The sequence below is a fragment of the Emydura macquarii genome, unplaced genomic scaffold (genome assembly GCF_026122565.2).
Source record: "Emydura macquarii macquarii isolate MOO-44397 ecotype Brisbane River unplaced genomic scaffold, CSIRO-AGI_Emac_v2 contig_1253, whole genome shotgun sequence".
NCBI lineage: Eukaryota > Metazoa > Chordata > Testudines > Chelidae > Emydura > Emydura macquarii.
In genome coordinates, this window is record NW_027131390.1 from 23130627 (window position 1) to 23150764 (window position 20138).

A 20138-nucleotide genomic window follows, 5' to 3' on the forward strand; every position below is an offset into this window, starting at 1 on the left:
TTTTGGTGAGGGGCATATAGGCAGTTCAATCAATCAGTCGGTTTTAGGGCTGTATATTGTGCAGAGTGTGTCTGTTCTCAGTGCTTGTGTATGTATCATGTGCCAGTGTTATGGATTCCAAAATGATGGCAGAAGCTGCTTTGTAGCCCCTTGCCTTCACGCAGCTTCTGGAAAGGTGCTTTAATGGGATTACATTGGAAATGTTTTTGTTTGGCAGCATGCTGAGAGTTCTTCCGCCAGTCTGACACATCCCCCGGTAGCTCTCCTAATCACACTAAACTGCTGCAGATTGATCCTCATACAGTTATGAAACCTATTAGCAGCTCCTAATACCCTAAACAAGTCAAACAGGTAGAGAAAAGGGTTTGTCTTCAGGAAAAGAAAAGGGAAGGAGGTAACACTGAGAAGTCAAAGGCCATTAGCAGGACTTTCCCACATTCAATCAGCTTCTGAGGAATGCCTGTGCTGAGTTTCAGGAGGGGAATCACTGGGGAGCCCCACTCTTAGCCCCAAACCCAAAGAGGGGATCTTTGGGCTTCTCTCATTCTTTCTACCCCTTTAAGGTGGGGATTTAGCTTGCTTATATTGGTAACACTCAGAGCTGGTACTTTTGGTGGTAATTTGGCCCCAGGTGTCTTTGCCTTTCTCATAGGGCTGGATTCTCCATGCTGGTGAGCCTTAGTGAGATGATCTCTATGTTTTTAATTGACTCATATATTTGGATAGTCCTGCTGTTTAAACTGGGGGGGGGAGAAAGGGGGAGTATTGCCATTGAGCTATACTGTAGGTACCCTGGTGGCTGGGGTCATAGCAGAGGGGAGGAGATGCCCAGGTCTCTAGTCCTCACTAGATCCAAGGAGGGGAAAGGAGTATTTTTAAAACATCCTTCAAACAAAAAATAAACAGCCTAAAAAAAGAAAAGGAGGCAGAAGTTGGGCCCCAATAGCTCCCCCCAGAATAATGATCCATTCAAGGTGTGACACTGGCTCTGATAATTGCCAATGAGTTGCACCTTTGAGCTATTTCCTTCTATTTAATATGCAAAATATGCCCAGGGTTTTGGTTTGTTGCACACTGTCCCTGCCTTGTTATTGTGTCCATGATGAAAAGATGCTGAAGGGGAAATTTTCCATCCCCTATATGTCCTGTGTACAGGCCAGATCATGTCCCCATTGACAGAGATTCTCTGAGTTTCTATGCTGCAGCCACTGCATACGTGTCTGCAATCAGAAGTTGTGCCATAAAGTGCCCATTGCTTAACCCAGAAATCTCCTTTTAGGAAGAATGCAAAAGATTTACCAGGCAATCCAATAGGGCTTGGTCTCCTGCTACTTCTAGCTCCATTTAAAGGCTTTGTCCCACACAGTGACTATACTTTGTCAAATCATTCCAATAATCATATTGTGTTTCATACATTGGTTTTCCAAAGAAATTTGTTAGGATTGAGATTTAAAATTCAGGAGGCATATTACAATAGTGCAGTGCACCTGCTGGCTTGTTACTGGGCACTGTGCTAACCCACAGTTCAACTTCCAAATGCAGATTGTGAATGTTTTGGGGCAGGCACTCTTAGCCTATGTTTGTACAATGCCTAGCCCAATAGGTCCATAGGCAGCACCATAATGCATCTAATCAATCAACAGAGGAAAGGGAAGGGTAAGAAGATATCTGTGGGAACCAGGCTCGAGAGAGCAGGAACAGCAGGTCAGAGGCAGTTGCCTGGGAGTTGGTACTATTTGAGCACCAGGATGTGGGTGGGCACAAGCCTGCCCACAGCTAAAAGCCCCTCCCCCAGCCTAAGAGGAGGCTGCACCTGGACTCAACTAATTACAGGGGACAACGAATGAAAAAACAGGGACAGGTGTGGAGGTCAAAAGGCTAATCGGAGGGAACCGGAAGGAGACACTGAGCAGAGAACCCCAGACAGTGCCCACTACTCCTTGAAGGTAGCCCAGGAGTCAGAGGACAAGGCCCAGAGGAACTCTGATCAGAGACGTGATCAGCCGGAGGAAAAGAAGAAGGCCACACAGTTGTAGAGCACCTTCTCAGCCAATCTCCTCTCCGTGGTGTTGTAGATGGCCGCCTTGGACAAGGTGAGGAGGAGGTTGTTGAGGAGGTTGTGCGACTGTGTGGGGCCATGAATGGGGTGCGTGTAGATGAGGAGGGGTGGGGAGAAGAGCACCAGAATCTCAGGAGGAGGTTCTGGAGGAGCCAGAATAGGGGCTGCAACCTGGCGTACTCCAGGTAGATATGCACCAGGGTCTCCCTCATGCCACAAAAGGGACAGGCTTTGGGATGGGGGTGAACCGTGCCAGGTATACGTCCGTGATCACAGCTCCGTGAAGGAGCTGCCAGCTGATATCCCCAGTGGGCCGCCTGGAAGTTGGTTGTAGAGAGAGGGCTGAGCATCTTGAGAGTCAGGCTGAGAAGCAGCTTGTTGTAGGCAAAGAGGCCAGCAGTTGCTGCACCATGTGGAGACTCTAGAGCACTCTGCAAAGGGACAGGCTCTGTGGATGGGTCCAAACAAGAGAGATCTGAATTCTGGCTGGTGGGGGTGGGTTGCAGGCCAGGGCATGTTTGCCTCCTGCAGTTAATATCCCTGGTACATGGCCACAAAGCTCCCTGTACTGGATTGCTGCTTGGGGTGGGATTAGGAACTGCTGGTGCATTATTTGTTAGTAACAATTACAGCAATTGTGACAAAGCTATTTGCAGAGTTTGCTTCTGGCAATTGTAGTAAAGGAATTCTGCTGTACTTCACTGGAACGTGTGAGTGTTTATGGGAAAGTACTGAAGGCTAGTGCAACAGCACTTGCCTCCAAGTCTGTGGCACACTCAGCATACTACCAGACAGAGTGTACAAAACTCACTGCAACACCATGCAGTGGGGTCAGTTTCAATAGCTTTAGGATATACCAAGCCTAAGTCACATACCACTGGAGTGGCTGAAGATGCTAATTTGCAGACATGTGCTTTGCACTGCACCTAAAGCATGAGCACATGAATTCAGTAGAGTGGTAATGCTCTAACGCACCATTGAGCAAACTTACAATACCTGGCAGGCCACAGTGTGACAAAGAGTGGGTCGGAGGAGGAAAGAAGGAGATGAAAGAAGAAGGTATCAGAGGTGAAAGCATAAAGCAAAGTACTTATGTAAGGGTACAGGATCATTTTATCCTACAGAGCAAAAGACCAACAAGGGCCAACGTTTGACTTTGTGCCCTATTGCCACTGCCACATGTTAAATGATATGATAAATAATGCTGTTCCTACTTCTATGATTTATAAACTTATTCCAGAGCCATGATGACTGAGTCAGCACTGGAATAAAACACTCAGAGAAAAGAGGACACTGGATTTTTAACAATAAAAGTAATAGAACACAGGGCTGAGTGCTAGGAACTGCCAGAGTTCTGTTCCCATTCACACTGTGGCTTTTGCCAAATCCCTTAAAGAGACACCATCAATTTGAATTTCAATCGGTTAAAAAAAATTTACAAGTAGTTTCAACCCTGCCTGAGTTAATTTGTAAAGTGACCTCCTGGTTCTCCTCCTTCAAATCCCTCAGGGCTCTACCTCAGGAAATGCACCCATTAATTACGGCTAAATTAAGGGACAGGTGGAGAGAGTTGATATTCTTTATTTATGAGTGAAAACACACTTTTAAATGATTCAGACTCATCAAGCTGTGCACATAGTTACCTGATACGCTGGTTATGGTCACCCTCACTCTTCCTTCCCTTCTACTGTTTTAACCTCAGTGCTTGCATCTTGTTTAGACTGTAAACAGTAATTTCAGGATAAAGACAGTGTGTGTGTGTCCCTATCACTGTACAAACAATAAATATTAACAACTCAGCTCCTACATCTGCAGCTGAACTCCCCTGCCAATCTCAGGGGTTTTACATCCACACTTTTCTATGTTTGTCAATCGTTTTTCTCAGCCAAGTCCCACACAAACTAGAGAAGTAAGGCCCAGCTCCCACCTCCTATTGATTTCAACTACTTAAATTGATTCAGATGATTTCAAGGGCCTGAGGACCTGGCCCTAACTGACTGCCCGGGTAAAGGCAAAAAACTGAAGAGTCAAAACGTGCTGTCAAAGGCACAAGCCAATTAACGCAAAGAGAGCTTCCCCCTCTAATCTGTCACCTCTAGGAGATGTAATTTAGAACCATCCTAGGTAGAGCAAACCACGCAGAATGTGAATACAATGTAAACTGGCAGCAGTGATTTAACCTTGTCTCCTTCTCTTCCTATCTGCAATCCTTCATTATCCCTCCTTCCAGGCAGCCCAGTAATCGTTCATGTTCGGGCACTGTTTGCAAATGCCGGGCGCTATGGAAATGCTAAGCAGTGGCCCCACTGGGCGACTCTCCTGCGTGTGCACTAAACAGGAAGAGGCTGTTCGAACCCTTCGTCAGTCCCACGCGTGGTTTGCAAAGCCAAGGGGGCTTGAAGCAGCAGCGTCACGTTACTGGCCTTTCCTCCCAGCCTGTGCGGGGTGTGCGTGTCCCAGAGCCGCCTGCGGGGCCGGGGCTACCTTGGCTTTGTGAGGAGCCCGTCGGGAGCTCCTAAAAGAACAGCGCCCCCAGCTGGCTGCCTGCATTCACCTGCAGATAAACCCGAGTCAGTTCGCACATCAAAGGCGCCGCCAGCCAGCGCCTCGCCGCTCCCTGGGGAAGTGGATTGACGCCCCCTGAGAACGCGCCGGCCTGCAGTACTTGTCTGGCACTGTTTGAATGCGGAGGCGGGTGTTAATAGGGCCGGGTTGGGCAGGGACTCCCGGCTCGCGGAGCTCAGTCCGGTGAGATGAGATCTCGGCCGCGGCCAGCCCGCAGGAGAGCGGCCCGCCCCCGGCAGAGGACGGCTGGTGCTGGGCACAGCCAAGGGACCCCCCCCCCCGTGGCACCATGTTCCCAACTCCTGAGCCGCTAGGTCAGTGCCCGCGGGCTCTGCGCAAACCCTGTCCCGCCGCTGCCCCCTTTTCTCGCTGCCTCACTACGGGCCACTGCAGGCCCCCGGCCTGGCCCCCGCCCCGAGCGGGGCATCTGGCTGAGCCCTGGGGCGGGGGCTCGGCGGCCCTGCCGGGGGGAGGGGCGGGTTGCGGCTTTGACACTAAGCTGCGAACGGCCCCGCGTGTCCGGCCGGGAGCGGAGCCGCCGTGTGAATTGCACCCGAAACTCCCATTGTCTGGCCCCCCGGGGGGTGCCGCGCCCGGGCGCTTTAAGAGCCGGGGGGTGCCGGCTGCGAGCAGAGCGGAGCTGGCCCGGACCCGGACCCGCCTCGCTCTGCTGATTGCTGCGCGCCGCCAGCCACCGCGATGGGCTCCAGCTTCCCCGCCCCGCTGCGCCTGACCCTGGCGCTGCTCTGGCAGCTGGGACTCTCCACAGCGATCCAGTGGCTGTGAGTAGCTTCTCGGACCCGCAGAAAGGGCGGGGGCATGAGGCTGCAACGCACCCCTCCCCCGGCAGCAGAGAGATGTCCTGCCCTGCCCTGCCCTGCCCGGGACTCTCCAGCTCAGCTGGAAAATCCCTCTTCCCTAAACTGGTGCGGTGCCTAAACCGGCTGGGGACAGGGCAGGCTCTGGCCACCTTACAGGGGGGCTCAGAAGCTGAGCTGGCTCCCTTTCTCTGGCCTCTGCTACCTGTGCAGTCCTACTCCCCTGCTTTTCCCCATGGCTATTGCTTTCTGGACCTGCGGCAGCACCTTGCACAAGCTGTGTGCCAGTGTTCCCCTGCTGGATTTTAAACCAATACACAGCATCCCTTCCAAGCCCTTTCCCCTTCTGACCAACTAGACACAGCCCACTTTGGGGCTAGCATGGAAGGATTTTCAGTCTTGCTTTTTACTGGCATCTCAAACTGATATCTGGCCCTCCGGAAACAAGTGTTAGCTGGTCTTTATAATTGCTTAGATCCACTGAGTTCCCATGTTGCAATAATGGGCCATATTTAGCCTTTGGGTGGGGGGAGGGCACCTGCATTGACTCCAGTTTGGCCCTTTGTGTATATGGGATAAATCCAACATACACATGTATGTAGCGGTTTATAGTCTGATTTGCAGAAGTAGTGGGCACCAACAATGCCATTTTAAGTCAATGGAAGTTGTGGCAGCTCATGCTCTCTGGAGATCAGGCCCTGTGTGGCTATGTAACAGAAGTGTGCTGTAGATGTGTATGTTTTAAACGCCACACACTGTTCATACTTATTCCTTAGTAGTTACCCTATTCAATGCCACTAAGGGTGGAGTGCCACCAGGATACTTCACGGCATTGGCAGAAGCAGGAACAGCTTCCCACATTCATTACAATGTACCTTAATCTTGATTTGGAGGGGGAGCCTCTAGGGCCAGCGGGGAGTTCAGCTGTCAGGTCTGTTCAGTCCAGGTCAGTGTCCTGAGGATGCCAACAAAGGGATGCAATTAGTACCAGCTATATTTGTTTTAATAATGTTGATACCTGCCCATGAGGAACAGGCCTGAGACCTACCCCCTCTATTCATGTGGGGGGCCACTGAACAGCTGTCACTGATTTGGACTGGAGCCAGATTCCTGATCTAGAGGTGAAAGGCCCAGTATCCAATTACCAATACTCAACACACGCTTTATCTAGCCCATCTCCCCTCCTCTAGCCCCCAGTAACATCTCTGGTCACAACAAGAGTAGGCTGGCATGAGTTCTCTACCCCTCTGTCTCACTCATTGATGGTAATTCCTCTTTCATTACAGAGGACTTATGATGAATGGCAGCAGGGTAGCCTGGAACGAAACCCAGCACTGTAAGATTTTGGATGGGCTTGTCTCAGACCAGTTGCAGCTGTGCCGAAGAAATCTGGAGCTCATGCATAGCATTGTCCATGCAGCCAAAGAGACCAAGGGAGTCTGCCAGAAAACATTCTCGGATATGAGGTGGAACTGCTCTTCCATTGAATACGCACCTAGCTTCACCCCTGACCTCGTGAAAGGTAAAAGAAGCTCTGTCCTATCATCTGGCTTTTCTATACACTCTGCTTGTCTTTCTAGTCTCTATAGTTTTTCATTTTCCTGCAGTCCTTTCACATGCAAAAGTCCCATTGTAGTCAGAGGACTGGATTCTGATGTCAGATACCATCTTGAAGTCACTAGAGCTATACAGGATTTACACCAGTGTAACCGAGATCAGAATCTGGCCTGGAGCATGAAAAGAGACTGCAGGATGCGCAGTCTCAAAGCCAGCTCTCTGTTTGGGTGACTGAAATTAACTTCCATGGCAAAAAAAGAACAATTGCTAGAGACCCCTGAACAAGAAGGGGAGAGCTAATCCCAGGGGAAAGTGAAGAACAGAACAGGATGAAAAAAAGATGACACAAAGAATAGAGCGAGAATGGGGTGCACATGGAAGGGGGCACAAAGGAAGCATATTTTTCTTATACCTAGTTTTGCCCAGTTGCAATTGACTTGTAGCAGGAATTTTGCATTCTTGTTTCTGTGAAAGGAATTACTGGCTAGAGGGGAAAAAAGTAGCTTTATTTTAGCACCAGTATTAAAAGCCTTTTTGGAAAGAACTGACAGGACCCTGTCTCCCTAATGCAATAGGGCTCTGATCCTAATGGTGGGCGGGCAGGGTCTACCATAACAGAAATAATAAATCATCCTGGATTCTGTTTCTGGAGCTGCTGCTGTTTTGCTGTGTGACTTTAGGTAAGTTGCTCTCACTCCCAGTATTTCATTTTCCCTTTCTGTTAAATGAGGAGAATAATGCTGACCTACATCAGTTTTGTGAAGAATCTGAGATTTCATTAGAGAGAGAGAGAGAGAGAGAGAGTGCACGTGAACGTACATGCCTGCTCTGAGATCCTCAGTTGAAAAGAGCTGTAGAAAAACAAGGTACTAATTGTAAACAGCACTGCTCTCACGAAGGAGAGCTAGTGAGGCTCCAGAGTGAGCAGTATCAGTGTAGCCTGGAGCGTCAGCCAAAAGGAGATACTTTCATGCCTCCCCACTCCAGGTCTTGAACTCTGATTGCTGTTGTGCTGCCACTATCACTGTGCTGAGATCTTTGTGAAACTTAGTTAGCATCAAAGGAATTAGAGGTGGGGATAATTCTGAACTGTATGTGATGATTTTCTCTGTATTAAGAAAGCTCTGTGGCACTAGGAGTCACGTTGGTGTTTCTGGGATTCAAGACTCTTTGGGATTCTTCCCTTTTCTTGATAGGAACCAGGGAATCTGCGTTTGTCTATGCATTGGCTGCTGCTGCTGTCAGTCATTCCATCGCCCGGGCCTGTGCTTCAGGGGAACTACCTATCTGTTCCTGTGGATCTGTCCCATCTGAGGTGCCTGGGCCTGACTTCAGGTGGGGTGGCTGTGGGGACAACCTCCGCTATGGCCTCCAGATGGGTTCTGCCTTTGCTGATGGTCCCATGAAGTCCAGCAAGGCAGGGGGACAAGCTACCAGGCTTATGAATCTACATAACAATGCAGTGGGCCGACAGGTTGGTATGGTCATTGCCCACAAAAATTGGCAAGTCTGCTACAACCAGGGCACCTTAACTAGGGTTAAGAAATAACTGGGATGTTCTGGCTGAGTTGCACAGAGGAGGCCAGGCTGTTGGGAGACAGATACCCCCTCACATGCCTTAGAGAAGCATGGCAGAGTCCCTGTCTTGCTAACCTCCACTGAGATAATTGCTGGCTATTTATATCTTCCCAGGGGTACATCGACCCATTCTGTTTCACCCCAGGAGCTAATCTGCATGTTCTTCTGTCTGTCTCTGCAGACCTCCACTCCTGGTAGCTAATAGACCTGTGGTGACCAAATCTCACCCAACCTATGGCCTTGCTGACAATTTGTCAGGAGCCCACAGGTGGCACCTAATGTGCACAAATGCAGCAGATGGCAGCTACCCCTCCTGCTTAATACTATGGAGGGGTGGCATGCAAAGACTACAGATTTATATATCTATCCAGGCTACTTGGATCAAGATGGGGAACTGCCCCCAGCACACTCTGAATTAATGAGGGGAAACTTCACACCCCATTGCAAACTTATGGGTGGCATTTGTCCCAAGGCCTACCCTCTTATCACAGAGACAGTAAAGCATAGTAAGTGAGCCCTGGGATTCCCTGTTAGTCTTGATGCAGGATCTCTTCATGTTTGGCAACACATGAAAGCATCCCCCATAGGTAATAAATGAGATAAGCCCTCCTAGGTGCCAGTGACTGGCCATGCTTTCTCATATCCTGAAGCCTCCTGTGGATGCTCTTCAGAGATCTTGGAATGTGTGGACTGTGGCAGGGAAGGATGAATCCCAGCCTTGGGTTTCTTACTGACTTTTTTTTTTTTTCAGGTATTGATTGACTCCTTGGAGACCAAGTGTAAATGCCATGGTGTTTCTGGCTCCTGCTCAGTTAAGACCTGTTGGAAGGGGCTGCAAGATTTGAATGAAATAGCCACTGACCTCAAATCCAAGTACCTGGCAGCCACCAAGGTGACCCACCGGCACATGGGCACCAGAAAACAGCTGGTGCCCAAAGAACTGGACATCAGGCCAGTGAGAGAGGCTGAGCTGGTTTATCTAGTCAGTTCTCCAGACTACTGCACAAAGAATCCAAAACTGGGGTCTCTGGGGACTCAGGACAGGTAAGGAACAGTTACAGATGCTGTAGCTTCCCTGTGTTGTAAGTCTGCCTTTGATATAAGGGGCTCTCATTCTATCTCTACAGTCCAACCTAGAAACCTTCTCTTTATAAATCCCTTCTTGACTGAATGACGTAATCTTTCCAATACACACACACACACCATGTCCCATTGCCAGCTTGATTGTGAGTGCATAGGGAGACTATAATTGCAGGAGGCTCTGAAATCTCCCTACACCAGCTTTAATAAACTCCCTAGTCCCTCTCTTGTCTCACAAACTCTACCACAGGCAAACCTTATAATCATGTAACTCACTGCAGACTTGCGGAGAGTTTGGGGGAGGAGAGAGGATGCAAAAGGTGGAGAGAAGCCCCTTTTCATATGGTGCTATCTTACAAGGGGTGTCCCAGGGCCTAGATTGGGCTACACCCATCCTATGATTGTCTGTTCCACTAGGGCTGATATTAAATCTTGAGTGTTTTGTGGGGAGGAAGCATTTGGCAGTTAGATGGAAGACCCATCAACTGCGGGGATTCCCATGAAACTCTAGCAGCTTGTTTATCTCCCCTGGGTACAGGATGGAAGGCGCCCACATATTTGGGATAGACAGCTGTAAAGGCAATGGACAGCCCAGTAGATTCAACTAGTCCATTCCTCAGCCCAGTCTGGCTGCAGGGCATATGAATCTGCTATTCAGTGGGTGGAGTCAGAAGCAATTGCCCACCCCACCCTGATGAGCCATTGGGAATTACACACCCATAACAAGAGGAGAATAGTCCTCCCGTCTAAACTCTTCCAAAGTCCTTCCTGCATCAAACTGCTAGGGGTGACCACATCGCAAGTGGGAAAAATTGAAACGGGGGGAATAGGTGCCAATATAAGAAAAAGCCCCGAGTATCAGGATTAAATCAGGACATCTGGTCACCCTACAAATTGCTTATCATTCCAGTGTCCCTCGGGGAGAAACAGCCCTTCCCAAACTATTCTCTGGTGCCTGTGTATGTCTTTCCCTGGAGGTTGAGCAGCAGGTCCCTTCCTAGATTGACACCCATCTCAACTCCTATGTCATGACTAGCATCTCAACATAGCTGTGCCATCACACCCCTGAATCCCCTCATCTACTTCCACTTTGGCAGGCAATGCAACAAGACCTCTGTGGGCAGTGATAGCTGCAACCTGATGTGCTGCGGGCGTGGCTATAATGCTTACACTGAGACCGTGGTGGAGAGGTGCCAGTGCAAGTACTATTGGTGCTGCTATGTGAGGTGCAAGAAGTGCCAGCGGACAGTGGAGAGATATGTGTGCAAGTAATGCAGGAAGCCGTGGAGCAGCCCATGCACTGAGAAAGCACTAAAGGATCTTTGCACCGAGACATTCCAGAGCATGGCTGGATATTTAATGTTAATCACAGGAGAAGCTGTGAGCTTTGGCTAGAAAAGGGGCCATGGTGGAAGTCCACATAGTTGCATTATTCAGGAAAACACAAATTGTGGGGGGAAAAGACCAGACCTAATGTCTTTAGCCCCTCCCCTTCCAGAGCAAGACAAACAGCTGCTTTCTGGAGCTGACCTGGTTTGTTCCAACCCTCAATCTCCAGCTGTGGACAAATAATTTATCACTCTGCATGCATGGATCTCTTTCTCTCCTGGTGAATGGGGACCCTGAGCTGCCAGCAGCCATTGTCTCTTTGTGAGAAGCTTCTGAAGGTGACCTGAAAGCCAGGAGTGATGGATGGAAAAGGGTGTGTGGAGAGATTAGAGTGAATGCAGGGAAGAAAGAACTGCTGCTCTTGAATAAGCATGCTGAGGAAATCATGGGTATGCACTTTTGGGGTGGCAAGGCAGCCTAAGGGCACCAGATGCTCCAACTTCAAGACAGATACTAATTCATTGTCTTCTGCAGCATCACACTTTCTAACATTAGGATCAGGCTCTGGGGTGTAGGTTGGTCTCTGACCAATTAATTGCTCCTGGAGACAGATCTCTGCCACCCTCTTCACTAGCAGTAAGATCCAGTCCTCTGTCCTTCCATAGCAGAGAGAGAGAGAGACATTCTAATGTCATGGTGATGGGCATGCTATAAAAAACCTAGATGAAGAAAAGGTCCCAAGGGGAAATGGGTGGAAATAGTGGGATGGCAAAGTGCCTTTGAACTTCCGCATGAACCAGTGGGGTCTGGGTAAGGAGCCAGGCCTGCCACTTCTGCCCCGTGAGCTCATACCTTTGATATGGAGAAACCAGTAAATTGGGCGGCAGTGACACATTCTCATTTGCACATTCTTTTCTCCCCTCCTCCCTTGCTCCTCCACACCAAACACCAAGGTGGCAGTCTGTCTGCTTGCCTGTCTCTGAGCCAAGGCTCACTCACAAGTGTTGACAGTGACTACATTGGCTCTAAGTTCCCTTTGTAGGATTTGGAGATGAGAATGAATTTTTTTATTTCTGCTTATTTATTTGGTGCCTTTAAATAAAAATGTTCCAGTGTCAGGGACTGCAAAGCAGACATCCTGCATCCTCAGAAGATGAAATTGCAGAGGTGGCTCCAGAGTTTAAAGGGAAAGGATGTTTATTTCCATTTGAAGGTGCTTTGTTCCCCTTCCCCTGTATCTCCTCTAGTATTAATTCCATATTGCATTGGTTGTTGTAGCCAGAAACAGGTTTCCCTACGTGTACATAACAAGCTTTGGAGCATTTCTCTGGGTCTCTGCAAATCTAATCTACCAGCAAAGCACCCACACTTCTGGGATTTATTCATAGAGCGTTTGATTCTGAGAAAATGAATCATGAGTTGGTTTTGATCATTATAAATCATGGGTCAAACTGACCTTGGGGAAAACTGGCAGCTGTAGGAGAGGTGAACAAGAGTGAAACTGACTTTCTGTCTCCTCCCCCTGTTGTCTGTGGGTCACACTCCAGCTAGTGCTGCCAACAGCCTCAGTTCCCTCAGAACACGCATCAAAGCCGAGATGAAAGCAGAGAGACACCAGCTGCAGCTTTCACAGATTCCTCTTCCTCTGACTGTAAGGGGAAGAATTTTTCTCTTTTCTAAAAGGCAATATGCTCAGGACATCTGTAGAGTGGGGTACACTTGTAAACGTAATAAAAATTCTAGGGTAAGACTTTTGAAGCCTTGGGGATTCTGTGACAGCTGCTGATGCATTTTATTCTTTAAATTATGGAGTTTTTAATTGAATTAAATATGTAAATGAATAATCCTATTGCTTCACTCTCCCTGTCATGGAATCTGTTATAACACTTTATTGTACCCAGTCTCTATGTTTTAATGTGCTGCAGGTTTTGTATTGACAATGAATAGCTGCATCTCCCAGTTCTCAGCAGTAATCTGGATGTAGTTTGAGATAAGCACATGTGCTAGAAGTTAAAATGATCAGAGGTGAAATAGCTAAGTGTTTACAATGAAATGCATATCATTAGATTTCATCTCAACAACTATTGTTTCAGACAATCTGCACCCACAGGCAGATATCTCTGCATCAGCTATGCTTAGGCCCTACGTAGGATTTCTTCACAGCCTGAGGTTCAGAAAGTTAACTTTCTATTTTTAAACAAAAACTCAAAGCTGGAGCTCATGCTTGTGGGGTGTTTGTTCTCCTCCCAGAATTTTATTTACAAGGAAAAGGGAGCTTCCAGACCTGTTGGTCAGAGAGAGCATCCCCTTTGCCATGCTCATTGGGGTTCATAGCTCCTCCCACTTTCATAATATTTAGCATCCACAGATTTCATTAACACTATACCTGCATTTGCAGGTTATGGTATGCCTGGCATGGAGATGCTGTCTGCTGGTTGGAAGTGTGCACAGTGGAGGCATTTAAGTTACTAATAGTAATTAAGCAGCACCAACATCCCCTCGCTGGAATAAAGGAGGGTAGGTCTGGCTATGCTTGCTGGTCGCAGGCTCAGAAGGCCTGGCGCCTTCGTAGTGATGCCAGAAATGTGACTAGGAAATCACAGAAGACAGCACACTAGATTTGAATCTCCAGTAGCTCAAGAAAAGCCAAACTTTTGTGCTCAATAGGGAAAGGCATCACTCTTCTGAGGCCGAGGATAATCCCCCTCTGTCTGCCTCTGATGAGGTTGCACCTGGGATGCATCATTCAGTTCTGGGCCTCTTGCCACCAGACACATTGGCAAATGGGGACAGTTCCAAGAAGAACAACAGTAATTGGGGGTTGGAGGGACTCAATAATGAGCAGTAATTAAAAGGGTTAAAACTCTTATGTGGGGGGAACATAAGTCTGTATGGAATGCAAACACTAAAGACAAAGAGGACTGACGTAGAGTGGTTCAAGGGAATGTAAGTAGGAGTCATGGGATGAAATTGAGAGAGTGAGCATGAGCTTGCAGCCCAATAGTTAGGGCACCCACCCAGGAGGTGGGAGATCTGGCATCCATTCCCCCTGATCCAATGACTCATTATATATCCATAATGGAACTGTTTCAACAAGAGAGAGGGTGCCCCACATCACAGTATCCCATAGCTTGTGGTTAGAGCACTCGCCTGAGCCTCATGGGAGACCCCTGGTCAAATCTTTTCTCCACCGCTGGTGGAGAGGGTAGATTTGTCTCTTAAAGCCCAGGTGAACGCTCTAACCACTGGGCTAAAAGTTATGAAGTGGGCATTGGCACTCCCACCACCTCCTCTGGCCAGATTTTGAATGGGACTCGATCTGGTAGGCAGCCTCTGAGCACACCTACCAGCTTGGGTCTGACTGAGGCAATTGAACACCTCTCTTCCCTCAGTTCATGAATCATTCTGGAAGTCGGGCAAGAAATAGGTCTCTGGATGCCTAGAATGAGACAGCAGTAGGCATGCCCAGAGACAGAAATTGGGTGCTCTAGGGTTACGCAGGAGTTTTGTGGATCACAATGGAGCCTAAAACTGGGACTTAGCTTTGTGGACCAGGGCCAGGAAAACCCCTCCCTCTCTGTTCTTCTTTATCCCATCGCTTCTGGGGTGGACAGCAGCATCATGACACCTGCTAAGGTCATGCAAATAGAGGGATTGTCCCTGTGGTGATCTTCAGCTAAGTGATACTTATGAGTCAACACAGATGAGTAAAATACAGGAGGGGTTCTCAGCCTGGAAAGACTTCTTCTGTTCCAAAAATAGGTGAAAGGGGCAGCTGGTGAAATGGCCTTGGGAAGGCTGCCAGTAGACAAACAAACACGCATCTTTGGGGCTGGGCATAAGTTGAGGAACATCTGTAGCAGGGCGGGAATCCATTCCTGATCTCAGTCCCCTATTGTAATTACAGGGTTAGCGACACCTGTCCCCTTTGTGGCTCTCTCAGAGTGTACTCCCTTCCAGTGTGTATGACACTCTCTTCAGGTGTTGGGCCTCAGGTTTTACCCCTCCTGCGGTGGAATTCTGCAATTCTGAATGAGCTATAGGCTACTGTACCCTGCATAACCACTGTGCTAACATGACAGGTGCAGCTACGTTCAGCACCTGCACGTCTTCCCTTCAGGAGACTGTGATGAGAGATCATTAAATCAAAAGTATTTTTATTTTAGCAATAGGAACAAAGCATTTAGAGAAAAATGCAACCATGTTCAAGCACATGACAGCAACCTGCTCGTGGCCATAGTACATGTGGGCTATTTATTTAGTGCTCTGGCTAGAGGCATGTCATGCCAGGGGCAAGGGCTTGGTGAATAGTTATGCTGTGCAAATGACTTATGTTAGCAAGGAAACAATCAACAACTGGAACACCAGGAGAAATAACATCCACTGAGATGCTGTCTCAGCTGACTGGACAGCTGGAGACTGCTGCAGTCATGCCATGCCACCTGCAATACCAGGTACATTTTAAAAACATGAAGGACAAACAATCAAATCATGAATTGAAGTTCATGCATTTCTGATCACTGTGACTTCCCTTTCTCCCATCCACACTGAATCACTTTTTTTTTTTTTTTTTTTTTTTTGCTGTGTGGCTCGTTTTCTGGGCACTGGGCCCAGTTTGGTTCCATTCATGTTTAGTATGTGCAGCATCCCAGACACTATTTCTGAGATGGGCTTTTTTTTTTAATTGGCTTTTTGCTGTGAAAGAGATGAGAAGTGGTCTTATCTGTAGATCCCTAAATAATAGCTCTTTTCTTATATGCATACCTCAACAAACTGCCTGCAAGGCCAGTTTGAGGATGGAGTAGGGAGTGACGAGTCAGCAGATTGTACCCCCCCAGTCTATAACTTCAGAGGAAGTCTCTTTGCAAGGTACTGAATGTTGGTTATGTTAACAACTTTCACTTGCTGCTCAGTTCACTGGGAGGCATGTCTCTCTGCTGCATTAAACCAGATTACAGGGGCTTGGCTTGGGGAGCTCCACAGGGGGCTGGAAGGAAAGGAAACCTCCTTTTCCAACCAAAGGCAGCTATTCAGCTACCACTGCAGCCTCAGGGCTGTGCCTTATCCCTCTTCCTCAATAGGGGAATGGCTAAAGGACCTGAGTAGTAGTGGATCTCCGGCTCCCACACCATACTGCACTGATAGCAATCTGACAGAGCTGGAGAATTCAGGTTGGGGGAGGGGGGGAATTCTCATCTTCCCAGAAATCTTTTAAGTGGCCCCTAATTTGCATGAAATAGAGCAGATTGTAGCTATTTGTTTACTCCTGCAGCTGGAGGCTTATCATAGTTTGAGCAAGGGCTTGGTGAAAGATTATATATATGTGCAGGAGAACCATTTTTGCTTCTGCATACTATATTCATTATTTAATATGAAGGGGCAGCCTGCAAAGACATGTCCCACTAGGCAATGCTCAGTCACTATCCAAGCAACCAGGCTGCATGCTGTTACCTGTAGAATATGGAGGCAGATGCAGGACGCCTGCAGCCCATACTTTGGCCACCCTTGCTGAAAGTGTCTCTGTAAATCTAATAAAGAGACCCGAAGAAGGACTCTGTAGTTCAAAAGCTTGTCTCTCTCACCAGCAGAAGTTGGTCCAATAAAATATATTAGCTCATCCATCTTGTCACTGTAAATCAAACTCACTCTGAATCTACAAGAGCAGCACATGAAAACAGGACCGATTATCTCACAATACGGGAAGTGCCTGGGTTCCTTATAATTCAACAGCATAGGCAGGAACCTGCCCACACCTGTTGGGATAACCCACTTGTTCACTGTGGACAAGGTCTCCTCTGACTCAAAGGGGACATAGTCTTAGCCTCCCATTATTTCCTTTCACCTCGATGTAGGATCCATTTGACTAATGTTGATACTGCTCCTCTAGGCCTGTTCAACCCCACCCCAGATAATCTACAATAAAGCTGGTCACACACAATGCAAAAGGGAGGGGTGCTGAGGTCGGGGGTCTATGCCTGACTATCAGCCTGTTTGCAATTAGCCAGAAAGCACCACTTCAAAGAGAGAAGGGCAGATCTGGTGAGCAGTTACTGAGTCTGATAAGAGAACAGGCACTTCACTGGGTTTCCTTTAATTCTGGTCAAGGGCTTTACTCTTGCAGGAACAGGCAAATCCCAGGTAGCAGATGCAGCATAGCAAGCGATAGTAAAGGTGAGAGTGGCCTACATCTTCTCTTTCTTGTTTCTGCATTGAACAGGGCCCCTTACCCTCCTTCCAAAGACTTCAACTCTGCAGGGAGTGGGGGCATCTAACCACTGTCAACCCTGCCCACATTTTTGTTTAACTCCTTAGAGAAATATGCTGTATTGTCTCTAACTCAGCTGTCACATGCCAACAATTGCATCTCCAGTGCAGTTTCTGTCAAGCTGCTTTGTTCAGACTGCACTTGTTTTTAAACAAGACGTCCATAGTGACATCCACTCCATAAACGTTTCCTGGGAGGGTCCCTGGCTTTACTGACAGGCAGAGGTAAGGTTTGCTCCTACCATGCAGAGGTAATCTTTTTTGGGAGGAGTTGTTTCACAGGCCTGGAAATCCTCCCTAATTGAGAACAGCTGAGGCTTCCTCATTGGGGGAAGGGAGAGAGAAGAGTTCTGCCCTTCCAGGTGGAAGAAATTAAGGGCTTGGGTCTTGTTAATACAAAACACATACCTCCCTGTTTTAGCTGATCCAGGACAATAAAATGACAGGGTCCTCATTACTGAGCTATCCTTAGCACTTAGAACTCTAATAGGCTAGAGGAGCTGTATTAGCCAGGAAAACTGAAATGACCCTATGAGAAAGGAAAGAGCAACTCCCTGCCCAAACCCTCAAGCGGGAGGGAGACAAACTCTGGCTAGCTCTCTACAAGACATTGATTCCTGCTGCTTGCTGTCTCTTCTTGTTATCCCACTGAGGTTCCACTGCAGCTGGATTGGGATAATCTGAATCTGTTTATTAACTGAGTGGTGGGGGTTGTTTCACAATTCATAGCTTCTGTAGGCTGAGCTCATTGTATGCTCCTTCAGTCCATCCCACAAACTCCCTACTGACCACTGTCCCATCCTCCTCTATTTCAAGGGCTCCCTGCAACTCCCCACCACCCTCTCCCTCATGCCTGGGGTTTTGTGTGCACTCCATGTTAGGGTTCTATGCCATGGGATCTGAGGATTTATTATTTATTTTAGCCTCATCCACTCCTCCTGTGAGGTAGGCTTAAGATATGCAAGGCTCACTGACCTGATTGCTGGGAAGCAGCCACCCTGTGGAGCATGGTAGCCATTTAACAGCATCAGTACCCAGCTGCTTAGGACAGGAAGTGAAGTAGAATTCTTTATCCAACTGAAAACGCAGGAGGTATTTAGGGAGCTAGAATTGCTGGCTGTTGGAATTCAGCTGGGACCCTGGGTTTAGCATGCTGACTTCTCAGAAAGTGCTATGAGTGATCAGGGCCTTGGTGTGATGTCTCCTCTGAAAACTGGCACCTTCAACAGCATGTTGCTCCAGCATCAGGGTGGGGAATGGGTTCAGTACTGACTGGGCAATACTAGGAAGAGTATCACTTACATACTCCTTGGAAGACTCCTGTCCATGTGGTGAGCTGGCCTGACCTATCTAAGGTTATAAGATATACAAGGATCAGATGGTGATGCAACTGCAGAATGATGCTGTATTTGCAAGTGTTTTGTGGGGATGGGGCTAGGATTAAAGAGACTGGACAGAATGAAGAAGGAAGTGGAAGTCTGAAGCTGCCCATGCACTTGTAGCCATCCTGACTTGTCACTTACAGATGTGATGACTCAAGGGGCGTGCCCAAGTATAATGATTAAACAGAGGACTTGTGTGTGGAAAGGTGACCCCTAGATCAGTGGCCCAAATGGACTAAGAGCTAGTGAGAGGCTTTAGGGCTGCTGATCCCACCTCTGTGGTTGGGGCAGGATTGTCTGAAAATGTCCTATTAATTGATCCCATCAATTTAAATTAAAACACTTTCTCCATCAAATTATTTCCAGGGCTGTCTTTTCTCACTTAAATGAACCAACTTGGTCCCCAACAGTGGTGTGATTTATAACAAACCAACATACCAGCTGATGTTGCTTCTAGGTGCCTACAGGTACAACTGAGCAACTAAAAGAATCTCATTCTTTCCTGCACTTTGTGAGCAGCTCCTCCCATGGAAGAAGCTTTCCTCCTCAGTGCTCTGCCTCCAGTTCCTCTCCTCCTCTCTCTACCTTGTTGACTAGGACTCTGCTGTTCAGTAGAGTGCTGCTTTCACCCTTTCTTTGCTTTGTTGCCCCATCCCCTCTCTCTGCTGAAGATTCCTGACAGTGTGAAGCATTGGGAAAAGTGTGCAGCAATTGGTAGGGTTTTGGTAGAAAAATAAAACTAGCTAGAGATTGGGTCTGTGCTGGTCAAGACTAGCTTAGTTCACGTTATTGCCAGGAAACTGGATCATGCCAGCCACTCTCTGAGGCTTGGGGCCAACTACCATGTGCAGATCTCTCTGATCCTGCTAACATATCATGAGAACCTAGCAGTCTGGGAAGGAAGAGCCTGTATCATGGGCTGTCTACACTAGACCCTTTTCCTAACATTTCCCACTAGTGCTGCCAGCAGTTAGCTTCACCAGGCAGCGGGAGCGAAGTTGCAGACCAGCTCCTGCTATTCTAATTGCTATGCTGTCTAATCCTGCTTTGAACAAGTTTAGGTGACACAATGGTTAAAATGTTGGAGGACTCAATCTACATTACAAGTCCTTCTGCTGCTATCACTTGGAGAGCTGCATGTCAGAGAAAAGGACTTCCTTGCTGAAATCCCATTTTTAGAAGTAATTGGGATTGGTTTAATAGGAGATACTCTCCACTCTTAACTAATCAATGTGCTGTACTGCTAGGGGTGCTGCCTTTCTGAGAAGAGAAACTGGGTGAAAAGCCACATTCCAAATCTCTAATTAGATTCTGTCTCCTTAATCCTCCCCCTGCAGGTTCAATTGGATATAGGATTCTCCTTCTCTTCATCTCCTAGTCTCTTTTGTGGTGTTTACTACTGATGTGTTCCCCTCCAGAGCTGTCTGCATTTATGCAGTGGGTAAAATGATTAAATAGAGAGTGTCTAATTCATTAGTAAAGAGGTTAGGGATTTATCTGGATGAC

At 47.8% G+C, this 20138-nt stretch overlaps 1 protein-coding gene across 3 annotated transcripts; it reads left to right on the top strand.

Annotated features, from left to right (window-relative positions):
- The first annotated feature begins 1932 nt into the window (after nucleotides 1-1932).
- On the top strand, nucleotides 1933-19322 carry LOC137153205 (protein Wnt-11b-like). 3 transcript variants are annotated; one of them, XM_067548330.1, is made up of 5 exons: nucleotides 1933-2093; nucleotides 6729-6964; nucleotides 8196-8473; nucleotides 9329-9621; nucleotides 19152-19322. In XM_067548330.1, exons 2-5 carry the CDS (start codon nucleotides 6736-6738, stop codon nucleotides 19309-19311), a joined length of 960 nt encoding a protein of 319 aa, XP_067404431.1. In that variant the 5' UTR covers nucleotides 1933-2093; nucleotides 6729-6735; the 3' UTR covers nucleotides 19312-19322. The 3 variants fall into 3 exon arrangements, with proteins under 3 accessions (XP_067404431.1, XP_067404430.1, XP_067404432.1); XM_067548329.1 differs by lacking the exon at nucleotides 19152-19322 and adding an exon at nucleotides 10755-14494; XM_067548331.1 differs by lacking the exon at nucleotides 19152-19322 and adding an exon at nucleotides 10755-14494 and having other exon boundaries at nucleotides 8196-8314.
- The last annotated feature ends 816 nt before the right edge of the window (nucleotides 19323-20138 follow it).